Source organism: Coregonus lavaretus (genome assembly GCF_964263955.1).
Source record: "Coregonus lavaretus genome assembly, chromosome: 31".
NCBI lineage: Eukaryota > Metazoa > Chordata > Actinopteri > Salmoniformes > Salmonidae > Coregonus > Coregonus lavaretus.
In genome coordinates this window covers 1,096,338-1,108,380 of record NC_140018.1, presented here as the reverse complement: position 1 = coordinate 1,108,380, position 12,043 = coordinate 1,096,338, and the positions used below count along the sequence as shown (strand labels likewise).

General features: G+C 43.4%; 2 protein-coding genes across 2 annotated transcripts in view; one reads left to right on the top strand and one right to left on the bottom strand.

Annotated features, from left to right (window-relative positions):
- The window catches only part of LOC311106369 (translation initiation factor eIF2B subunit delta-like), a 36,201-nt gene extending 28,532 nt beyond the window's left edge, over positions 1 to 7,669 (top strand). Inside the window, exons 11-13 of the mRNA XM_084148703.1 lie at positions 282 to 459; positions 3,731 to 3,911; positions 7,047 to 7,669. Coding sequence (XP_084004829.1) covers positions 282 to 459; positions 3,731 to 3,911; positions 7,047 to 7,246 — 559 coding nt within the window. The 3' untranslated portion in view covers positions 7,247 to 7,669. The remainder of the gene's footprint in view (positions 1 to 281; positions 460 to 3,730; positions 3,912 to 7,046) is intronic.
- Positions 7,670 to 8,454: 785 nt separating this feature from the next.
- LOC311107016 (all-trans retinoic acid-induced differentiation factor-like) lies at positions 8,455 to 11,965 on the bottom strand. Its single transcript, XM_084149468.1, has 7 exons — positions 11,865 to 11,965; positions 11,301 to 11,443; positions 10,978 to 11,046; positions 10,809 to 10,880; positions 10,519 to 10,640; positions 10,189 to 10,289; positions 8,455 to 9,937 (listed from the first exon to the last, which is right to left on the bottom strand). Exons 1-7 carry the CDS (start codon positions 11,955 to 11,957, stop codon positions 9,833 to 9,835), a joined length of 705 nt encoding a protein of 234 aa, XP_084005594.1. The 5' UTR covers positions 11,958 to 11,965; the 3' UTR covers positions 8,455 to 9,832.
- Between the last annotated feature and the right edge of the window lie 78 nt (positions 11,966 to 12,043).

Here is a 12,043-nt window from a genome sequence, read left to right as displayed (position 1 = left end):
GAAGCCTGCTGGTTTTCTGTTCTACCTGATAATTAAATGCACCCACCTGGTGTCCCAGGTCTAAATCGGTCCCTAATTAGAGGGGAACAGTGAAGAAATGCAGTGGAACTGACTTCGAGGTCCAGAGTTGAGTTTGAGGGGTATAGGGGTTAGGGGTCGGTTTACAATCCAGAAGTTATCAAACCTGTGTCCCTTCTCCCCCTTCTTAGCAGATCTGGGAACAGGCTAGGGGTTAGTAAGGAACTCATCAGTTATTGATGTCATATCCTGTCCTTCCGTAGCTCGTCCCTGGTGAACCACATCCTGTGCGAGGCGTTTGAGAAGAGCAGGAAGTTCCGTGTGATTGTGGTGGACAGCCGGCCTCGTCTGGAGGGAAGGGAGGCTCTGAGACGCCTCGTACAGAGAGGCATCAGCTGCACCTACGTCCTCATCTCTGCCCTCTCGTACATACTACCTGAGGTAACCTAGTCCTCATCTCTGCCCTCATACATACTACCTGAGGTAACCTAGTCCTCATCTCTGCCCTCATACATACTACCTGAGGTAACCTAGTCCTCATCTCTGCCCTCATACATACTACCTGAGGTAACCTAGTCCTCATCTCTGCCCTCATACATACTACCTGAGGTAAACTAGTCCTCATCTCTGCTCTCATACATACTACCTGAGGTAACCTAGTCCTCATCTCTGCCCTCTCATACATACTACCTGAGGTAAAGTAGTCCTCATCTCTGCTCTCATACATACTACCTGAGGTAAACTAGTCCTCATCTCTGCCCTTATACATACTACCTGAGGTAAACTAGTCCTCATCTCTGCTCTTATACACACTACCTGAGGTAAACTAGTCATCTCTGCCCTCATACACACTACCTGAGGTAAACTAGTCCTCATCTCTACCCTCATACATACTACCTGAGGTAAACTAGTCCTCATCTCTGCCCTCATACATACTACCTGAGGTAAACTAGTCCTCATCTCTGCCCTCATACATACTACCTGAGGTAAAGTAGTCCTCATCTCTGCTCTCATACATACTACCTGAGGTAAACTAGTCCTCATCTCTGCCCTCTCATACATACTACCTGAGGTAAACTAGTCCTCATCTCTGCTCTCATACATACTACCTGAGGTAAACTAGTCCTCATCTCTGCCCTCTCATACATACTACCTGAGGTAAACTAGTCCTCATCTCTGCTCTTATACATACTACCTGAGGTAAACTAGTCCTCATCTCTGCCCTTATACATACTACCTGAGGTAAACTAGTCCTCATCTCTGCTCTTATACACACTACCTGAGGTAAACTAGTCATCTCTGCCCTCATACACACTACCTGAGGTAAACTAGTCCTCATCTCTGCCCTCATACATACTACCTGAGGTAAAGTAGTCCTCATCTCTGCTCTCATACATACTACCTGAGGTAAACTAGTCCTCATCTCTGCCCTTATACATACTACCTGAGGTAAACTAGTCCTCATCTCTGCTCTTATACACACTACCTGAGGTAAACTAGTCATCTCTGCCCTCATACACACTACCTGAGGTAAACTAGTCCTCATCTCTACCCTCATACATACTACCTGAGGTAAACTAGTCCTCATCTCTGCCCTCATACATACTACCTGAGGTAAACTAGTCCTCATCTCTGCCCTAATACATACTACCTGATAGTGATGGGGGAATAAATAGATAGTTACATATCGTAATATTATCAAGTATCCGTTCATAAATATATTAATTTTTCCCCCCGCTACTGTAGGTAGCGTTAGCTAGCGCTAGTCAGCTGTACCTGCGCCAAAACTCTGGTCTTTTTCATCCTATAGCTTGTTCTCCATCTTTTTAAATAGTGAGCCAACATGTTTTCAGTGCTTTTATGTCCATGACTTTCTCATGCTCTCTCTTTCTGCAGCAGACATGGTGAGCAATATATTTTGAACATCAAATCGCAACACATACAGGGCTTTCAGTAATTATTCATACCCCTTGACTTATTCCACATTTTGTTGTGTTACAGCCTGAATTCAAAATGGATTAAATAGATTTTAAAAATCCACCCATCTACACACAATACGATTCCCACGGGGGGCCAGTATGAAAAATTTATGCACTCACTAACTGTAAGTCGCTCTGGATAAGAGCGTCTGCTAAATGACTAAAATGTAAATGTTATAATGACAAAGTGAAAACATGTTATTAGAAATGTGAGCAAATGTATTGAAAATGAAATACAGAAACATTTACGGAAGTATTCACACCCCTTTGCTATGACACTTGAAATTGAGCACAGGTGCATCCAATTTCGTTTGATCATCCTTGAGATATTGCTACAACTTTGATTTGGAGTCCACCTGTGGCCAATTTCAATTGTTTGGACATGATTTAGAAAGAAACACACCTGTTTATATAAAAGGTCCCACAGAAGCAGAAACTATACCATGAAGTCCGTAGATCGCCAAGAGAATTGTGATGAGGCATATATCTGGGGAAGAATTAGAAATGAAGCCAAAAAAAAAATATTCTAGAGTGTTGAACGTTTCCAAGAGCAGAGTGGTCTCCATCATTGGGAAATTTAAAAAATATGTAACTACCCAGACTCTGCCTAAAACTGGCCGTCCGACCAAACTGAGCAACCGGGCAAGAAGGACCTTGGTCAGGGAGGTGACCAAGAACCCAGTGACCACTCTGACACAACTACAGAGTTCCTTGGCTGAGATGGGAGAACCTGCCAGAAGGACAACAGTCTCTACCGCACTTCACCAATCTGGGCTTTGTGGGAGAGTGGCCAGACGGAAGCCACTCCCGAGAAGAAGCCAAATGACCGCATGCCTGGAGTTTGTAAAAAGGCACGTGGCAAAAGATTCTGTGGTCTGATGAGACAAAAATGTAACTCTTTGGCCTGAATGCAAAGCGCTATGTCTGGAGAAAACCAGGCACAGCTCATCACCTGTCTAACACCATCCCTACCGTGAAGCATGGTGGTGGCAGCATTATGCTATGGGGGATGGTTTTCAGCAGCAGGGACTGGGAGACTGGTAAGGATAAGAGGGAACAATGAATGGAGCCAAATACAGGCAAATCCTTGATGAGAACCTGCTTCACAGTGCAAACCACCTTAGACTGGGGGAGAAGATTTACGTTCCACCAGGACAATGACCTCAAGCATACAGCCAAAGCAACACTGGAATGGCTTCAGAACTAGAATGTGAAAGTCCCTGAGTGGCCCAGCCAGAGGCCAGACTTGAATCCCATTGAAAATATGTGGAAAGACTTAAAGATTGCTGTTCATCACTGCTCCCCATCTAACTTAACAGAGTTTGAGAAAATCTGCAAGGGAGAAAATCCCCAAATCCAGATGTGCAAAGCTGATACAGACACACCCAAGACGACTCAAAGCTGTAATTGTCGCCAAAGGTGCTTCTACAAAGCGTTGACTCATGGGTGTGAAAACTCTTGGAGGACTGGAGGTGTCATTGCACTATGGAAGCTTATCATTTAGATTTTTGGTGTTAAAGGTATTTGTTGATTTATCACAATGTGGACCTCTTGTAGAAAATCCAAAGGCCCAGTGAATGTTTTCCTTACAATGTTCTTTGGTTTAACACTCTCGCTCTTCCCTGTTCTTTTAACTAACCTCCCCACAGCACATGAAACTAACTGTATGTGGGTTTTTATAAATGGTCTAATTTCACTCAAAATTCAATCATTAAACTTGCCCCCTCTCCCAGGTATCTAAGGTGTTCCTGGGTGCCCATGCCCTGCTGGCTAATGGCTACGTGATGTCTCGTGTGGGGACATCTCAGATAGCTCTGGTGGCCAGGACCTTCAACGTGCCAGTCCTGGTCTGCTGTGAGACATACAAGTTCTGTGAGAGGGTGCAGACTGACTCCTTCGTCTCCAATGAGCTCGGTAATGTGGCAAGCATTCATTTAGCCTCCTTGAGTTTATTATTTAATAAGTAAGGCATGAGAAGCCAGGGATTATCGTGTGATAACTCCCGACTGAGGGCTCCTCTGAGCCGAGGACCGGGAAACCGTCCTTAGGAAAAATAAAAAAAATAAGATTTGTTTTCATTAAAAACATTAACATTTTAATTCATCCTTCCACGAGACGATGTAGTCCGGGCAAAAGCCAGTTGTTAGTTCTAAAGGTTCTAAAGGTTCTAAAGTTGCTAACCAAACAGGCTGGTCGTTAACTCTATTGGAATGTTTTGACCCAGTCGTTCATTCTATCCATTCTACGTTGCTATGCTAAACAAATCATTGGCATGTAGCTAGATAGCAGAGGTTCAATGAAGATGAGAGACAAGAACTACAATAAATGATTTAATAAATAAATAATTAATAAATAGGCAACAACCAGTCGATTGTCGAGTCAATAAGATGGTTATGGAGGATAGCTAGGCTAACGTTACTTCTCCTTTGCTAGCTAACGTTAGCTAGCCAACTAAAGCTAACACACAATCGCATCAAGCAGCTGAATTAACAGCAAACTATGTGCATTTTTCATTTGTTTGACCTTCGTTTGCAGAACGGTGGATGAAGTTTATACATGCCTGGCTGGACTACAGAACAGTGGATTGATACTTGAAATGGAATTATGGCATTTTGCGTGGATTATCGTGAACAACTAATGGCTATCAACCAATCAGCATCCAGGATCCAAACTTGGCGTTCTCTAAGTAGAAGCATAAACCTACAGTATATGGTTATCGTATTAGAGCTAATAGAGGAATCTACGGTATGAAATGCTAAAGTATTTCTGATACCCAAGAATAGTAAAGCCCCCTTTGCTCGGCTATTTGAGCCAGTAATCAGCCTGTTACCGACCCTTAGTAAACTTTTTGGAAAGAATTGTGTTTGACCAGATACAATGCTATTTTACTGTAAACAAATTGACAACAGACTTTCAGCACGCTTATAGGGAAGGGCATTCAACAAGCACGGCACTTACACAAATGACTGATGATTGGCTGAGAGAAATTGATGATAAAAAGATTGCAGTGGCTGTTTTGTTAGACTTCAGTGCGGCTTTTGACATTATCGATCATAGTCTACTGCTGGAAAAACGTATGTGTTATGGCTTTACACCCCCTGTTATAATGTGGATAAAGAGTTACCTGTCTAACAGAACACAGAGGGTGTTCTTTAACGGAAACCTCTCAAATATAATCCTAATAGAATCAGGAATTCCCCAGGGCAGCTGTCTAGGCCCCTTACTTTTTTTCAATCTTTACTAACGACCTGCCACTGGCTCTGAGTAAAGCCAGTGTGTCTATGTATGCGGATGACTCAACACTATACACTTCAGCTACTGCAGTGAGTGAAATCACTGCAACACTTAACAAAGAGCTGCAGTTAGTTTCAGAATGGGTGGCAAGGAATACGTTAGTCCTTAATATTTCATAAACTAAAAGCATTTTATTTGGGACAAATCATTCACTAAACACTCGATCTTGTAATAAATAATGTGGAAATTGAGCAAATTGAAGTGACTAAACTGCTTGGAGTAACCCTGGATTGTAAACTGTTATGGTCAAAGCATATTGATACAACAGTAGCTAAGATGGGGAGAAGTATGTCCATAATAAAGCGCAGCTCTGGATTCTTAACAACGCTATCAACAAGGCAGGTCCTACAGGCCCTAGTTTTGTCGCACCTGGACTACTGTTCAGTCGTGTGGTCAGGTGCCACAAAGAGGGACTCAGGAGAATTGCAAAAGGCTCAGAACAGGGCAGCGCGGCTGGTCCTTGGATGTGCACAGAGAGCTAATATTAATAATATGCATGTCAATCTCTCCTGGCTCAAAGTGGAGGAGAGATTGACCTGATCACTACTTGTATTTGTGAGAGATATTAACATGTTGAATGCACCGAGCTGTCTGTTTGAACTACTGGCGCACAGCTCGGACACCCATGCATACCCCACAAGACATGCCACCAGAGGTCTCTTCACAGTCCCCAAGTCCAGAACGGACTATGGGAGGCGCACAGTACTACATAGAGCCATGACTACATGGAACTCTATTCCACATCAGGTAACTGATGCAAGCTGTAGAATCAGATTTAGAAAACAGATACAAATACACCTTACAGGAACAGCGGGGACTGTGAACAGACACACACACTCATGATAAGACACGCACTCTACACACACGTACACATGGAGATATTGTAAATATGTGATAGTGGAGTAGTGGCCTGAGGGAACACACTGAATGTGTTGTTTAAAGTGTTATGAAATGTAATGTCATGTAATATTTTTTATTGTATATAACTGCCTTAATGTTGCTGGACCCTAGGAAGAGTAGCTGCTGCCTTGGCAGGAACTAATGGGGATCCATAATAAACCCCAGGAAGAGTAGCTGCTGCCTTGGCAGGAACTAATGGGGATCCATAATAAACCCCAGGAAGAGTAGCTGCTGCCTTGGCAGAAACTAATGGGGATCCATAATAAACCCCAGGAAGAGTAGCTGCTGCCTTGGCAGGAACTAATGGGGATCCATAATAAACCCCAGGAAGAGTAGCTGCTGCCTTGACAGGAACTAATGGGGATCCATAATAAACCCCAGGAAGAGTAGCTGCTGCCTTGGCAGGAACTAATGGGGATCCATAATAAACCCCAGGAAGAGTAGCTGCTGCCTTGGCAGGAACTAATGGGGATCCATAATAAACCCCAGGAAGAGTCCCCTGTAGCTCAGTTGGTAGAGCATGGCGCTTGCAACGCCAAGGTTGTGGCTTAGTTTCCCACGGGGGGCCAGTATGAAAAATGTATGCACTCACTATCTAAGTCGCTCTGGATAAGAGCGTCTGCTAAATGACTAAAATGTAAATGTATCTTTAATCAATACAATGAAACATTTTAGTTTCTGAGTTTGGGTCATTTCTGTTCTGCTCCCAGGTAACCTAGATATGGATCTGCAAATGTAATATTAACTTCAATCGACAAAGTTGTCCAGATATTAAATTATCTTCCTAAACTGACATGAATAGAAACAACATTAATAGCAGTGCAAATTTCACAAACCCTATTTTTCTTTCCTCAGATGACCCCGATGACCTGATGGTGACCCGGAAGGGGAAGATCCTGCTGGAGAACTGGCAGGACGTGAGCTCCCTGGGTCTCCTGAACCTGGTCTACGACGTCACGCCACCGGACTTTGTGGACCTGGTCATCACAGACCTGGGCATGATCCCCTGCACCTCCGTTCCTGTTGTCCTCAGGGTCAAAAACCTTGACCAGTAAGAGTGGAGGTGACTGGACGCAGTGGGTCTGGCGTAGAGTCGCAGACTGACGATCCAGGGGTTTGACTTTGATGTGGTGTTCCATAAGAAGTTATAGGCTGTGTCTTAGATGGTACCCTATACCATATATAGGGGATAGGGTTCCGATTGGGGATGTACACTAATGTTCCAATGTCCATTCTAGCAGAGAACATCCCAATGCATAGGCCTGCCCAATTCATTGTTTTAATTCTTAGTAGCATGCTAGTGTTGCTATTGGAACGGGGCTTTAGACTCAGTCTCTCTCCCTTGGCTCAGTGTTTCTCCATGCTAGGCTATATCCACTGTAACAGCTGGCCCAAGCAAGACTACAGAAGTGCTCTGCTCTTCTTGAGTGTTCATTCACACCTGTGCTTTTGGCATGCAATAAATATCTGAAATGGCACATGCTTTTTAAACAGAGTTCCTATGTGTTCTTTGGGCAGGGTTTAATATAGAGGGGGGGGGGGGGGGGAGAGTGTAATTTTTTATCATAGGTACACTTCAACTGTGAGAGACGGAATCTAAAACAAAAATATATAGAATATATACAATAATAAATGGGGGGGGGGGGGGGGGGGGGGTAGAAGGTATAGGGTGAATGTGGGAACAGGTCCCGTATCCACAGAGTGTCTCAGAGGTAGGACTGCTGGGATTTGTCCATACAATCTTATTTATTATGATCTAAAAGGCTAAACGGATCCTAGATCAGCACTCCGACTCCGACTGTGGATACGGGCAGAAGTGGCAATGAAGTCAAGATTTCTGTTTCGACCGTTTTTCGATCAAACCAAATTTTAAAGTTTTGCAAATAATGTATTGCTGTAGTTGTGTAATACTAAATGATGTGTCCTCATTCACACTACAGCAAACCATTTAACTGTTCTGATTGAATTACAGCTATTAATTAGGTATCGCTGTGGCTAAATGCCCATAACAATTATCAGTGTTTAAGAGAATACACTCCTGGAAGAAGAGCGAACGTTTCCTTAATGACTTTTCTTTAGTGTTCCATAACAGAGACAAAAAATCAACACACTAGTTTTCAATGAACTGCTCAATGGCGCAGAGGAAATGGGCAGATTGAGGTTTCTGGTCAGTGCATAAAGTCACCTGTGTGCAGTTCAGAATTGTCTGGAGGCCTATCGCTTCAGGTCGACACACACACAGTAAACAGCAAATCACTTGAGTCCGTGTATAACATCTTTCTTTAATCCAGGGTAAAACACAAAAGGCAACCCATTCGGTTTATAACATCAATCGATCTGTACATGTATGAACAAGTCAACTTTAGCGGTGCCGTCTGCAAGCAAGGGGTTTTTCTCATGTCTCCCTATAATGTGATTTATCAATCGATATCTTGATATGTTGTCAGTTTTCCCAGACAATTATAATATTTTGTTGCTATTGCAATTTATATTGCACATTCATAGCTCCTACTACAATCCACATGGAGTCTCAGTAAACCTCTTTGTAACCACGGTTGGAACATAAATTGAGTTCCAGCTTATGTTGAACATAACGCCATGTTGATCTAGATAAATGGCTGCAAGCTGTACGATAATTGCATAATTTGTGGCGATTAAAACACTGAGCATCACCCACCCTCCCAAATTGTTTAGAATAAATTAAAGCATAGCTGCCTTTCAAAGAGAAGTCTAGAAACATGTCACATGGGCCTGAGACCATCTCCTCAATCAACAGCTCACTGTCAGCACTATACCATTAACCCCTGAGACCATCTCCTCAATCAACAGCCCACTGTCAGCACTATACCATTAACCCCTGAGACCATATCCTCAATCAACAGCTCACTGTCAGCACTATACAATTAACGCCTGAGACCATATCCTCAATCAACAGTCCACTGTCAGCACTATACCATTAACCCCTGAGACCATCTCCTCAATCAACAGCTCACTGTCAGCAATATAACATTAATCCCTGAGACCATCTCCTCAATCAACAGCTCACTGTCAGCACTATACCATTAACCCCTGAGACCATCTCTTCAATCAACAGTCCACTGTCAGCAATATAACATTAACCCCTGAGACCATCTCCTCAATCAACAGCCCACTGTCAGCACTATACCATTAACCCCTGAGACCATCTCCTCAATCAACAGTCCACTGTCAGCACTACAACATTAACCCTGAGACCATCTCCTCAATCAACAGTCTACTGTCAACACTAACATTAACCCTAATCCCTGAGACCATCTCCTCAATCAACAGTCTACTGTCAACACTAACATTAACCCTAATCCCTGAGACCATCTCCTCAATCAACAGTCCACTGTCAGCACTACAACATTAACCCTGAGACCATCTCCTCAATCAACAGTCTACTGTCAACACTAACATTAACCCTAATCCCTGAGACCATCTCCTCAATCAACAGTCCACTGTCAGCACTATAACATTAACCCTAATCCCTGAGACCGTCTCCTCAATCAACAGTCCACTCAGCATTTTCCCTGCCGTTTCAGGTCAGTACCACTTGAAAATGTCAGTGTCGTCCATAGAGTCCTAGGACTAGGCCTCAGACCAGAGGCTCGGGTAGAACTTCAGATTGATCTGGCCTTGCGTCTTTGGGTGACCCATAGCAGGATGGATACCAGGACCGTGGAGCCCGCTAGAGGCCCGAACACCTGGATTATAGGAAACTCTCCCTGCCAACAACACACAGACAAGGATTTCATTTGACCACAGCAGTTATTATGTTTGAAGGGCTGTGAGTTTGTTTCCTTGACAGTTCATACTTGCGTCGTCTTCAACAATCAGTGATGGAATATGGATATGAATGAATAGGCTATTGTTTGTGATGCAACTTATCGCCATTGTCCCCAAATAATAATAGCTTCTTTTTTTTTAAGGAATATTTTCCAATAAATGACAGGGTGGCTGTGTTGTAGCAACTGACCTCTCGAAGACACTTGTATCCATAGAAGTCATCCACACAGCTACACTGAAAGAAGCCCGGACCGTATGGGGCACAGAGGGAGTTCTCAGGGCAGTTCAACGCTGTAGAAGCAAAGTTATGGAGGGAAAATAAGCATATAAAAAGGTACTATATAAACTGTCAGTTATAACACCGATGCCAGTTCACTGTATTTAGAATCACAGCTTAGGTGGCACTCACATTTTAATCGTTTCCCAAATGTAAGTTAAACTAGAAATAAGGAATGCTTGTCTACTCAACAAAACAAATGTCACACAGCAGAAAACCCTTAATGGTAAGTGACTGATTTACACAAATGGCCAGTCTGGTTGCAGATGTCCTTCTGTCCTTCACAAAAACGAGTCTCCCCTTTGACCTCCATCTTATCCCATGATGCATTGCCTCCTGGACAGACCAGGTTGGCGGGCAGAATCCTTACAGGTCCAAAGACAGAGAAGAAAATAGTATTTTTAGAACCGCCAGACTGTATTGCACCAGAGCTACAGGAGAGCTCAGTCCCCGAGTACAGTACAGGAGGGATTTAGCAATGGTGTTATTGGCAAACACCGATGGACAGTAAATAACGTTGACATTGTGCTTACAGGTTAGCCAACTGGATAAAGCCTTCAAACAGGTCATTGTTCAGGTTTACAATGGGGTTCAGTGACAGATCTCTGCAAGGTCAAGAGAGAAAACAGAAGTTAACGCTGCGCATAGTAACACACTGATAATGTATGTAAATGTGAACAGTCTGTTTTTTTTTCTCCATACATTGTTGTAGCGTTGAATGCATCTTGAAGGTCTTCAACGTGGCTTAGGGAACAGTTTGATAGGTCCAACCTGAGAGAAACGTATCGAGTGGGATTAATACATGTTAATAAAGGGCACAGACAGTAAAAAAAAAACAATGACAGACACTTCATCAGTTGGTACATTTTACTAACCAGTTGTTACATGTTATAGTTGTTGGATGTTACTAAATGTTATTACACAAAGTATCTGTCCTCTATGGGCAATTCAGTAGGACCACCATATTATCAACTGTAAATGGTTCCAAAACGAATCCTTGTCAAAGCACAAAATCGAATTCCTACCCAATGATGTAGTCAGCATCCCTGGTGTTTTCCTTTCGCTGCAGGCAGCAGCGGCCATCAATCAAACCCGCAGACGCGGAACAGAACTGGCTCACGGCGGTGCCGTTCTGGACTGTCCCGTTGCAGCGATGGCACAGGCCTACCTGTTGTTGTTGACCACAAATACACAACGCGGAGCTATTCACAACGCCGTTATGAACAAGACCTAGCCTATCAACAGTAGCTTTCTACAACAAATGCTTCAGAAAAATCTTATCTTGCAGGCAACTATTGACCAATACTATATATAGCTTCAAGCGACAAATCTCGGGGAGTGTGTAGCATGCAGGCTAGCAGCAGACAGTTACAATGTAACAACACTGCGTGTAGCCAAGTAGCATAGCAGTTACGACGTAACAACACAGTAAAGCACCAATGTAACACATCCGAGTGTATAAAACAATGTAACAACTCTACTCTTGAGTGTAGCAGCAGTTACAATGTAACAACAACAATGTAACGGATCTGACATAGCACTGAGCAGCATTTCCGCATTGCCTATAGCGCTCAAGCAGACCCCTTTACCTGTAACTCAGTCAGTTGATAACCCCCATAGAAACATAAATGACTGATTAATAAGACCACTGCAGCATTCTGCTGGCTGGATCCAGCGGTCATTTTCCACGGCGCAAGTCACATGACCGATACGTAAAACGCATGTAAGCGACTGAATCACGTCCGCGTCCCGATTCATCTGCATGTCT

Bases quoted from the DNA above. Each gene is read 5' to 3' on its own strand.
- LOC311107016 (XM_084149468.1), bottom strand. From the start codon at position 11,957: ATGACCGCTGGATCCAGCCAGCAGAATGCTGCAGTGGTCTTATTAATC. The intron at 10,641-10,808 runs GTAAGCACAATG...TGGACCTGTAAG, and splicing joins TTTATCCAGTTGGCTAACCT to GATTCTGCCCGCCAACCTGG. The intron at 10,290-10,518 runs GTAAATCAGTCA...TTGCTTCTACAG, and splicing joins CAACCAGACTGGCCATTTGT to CGTTGAACTGCCCTGAGAAC.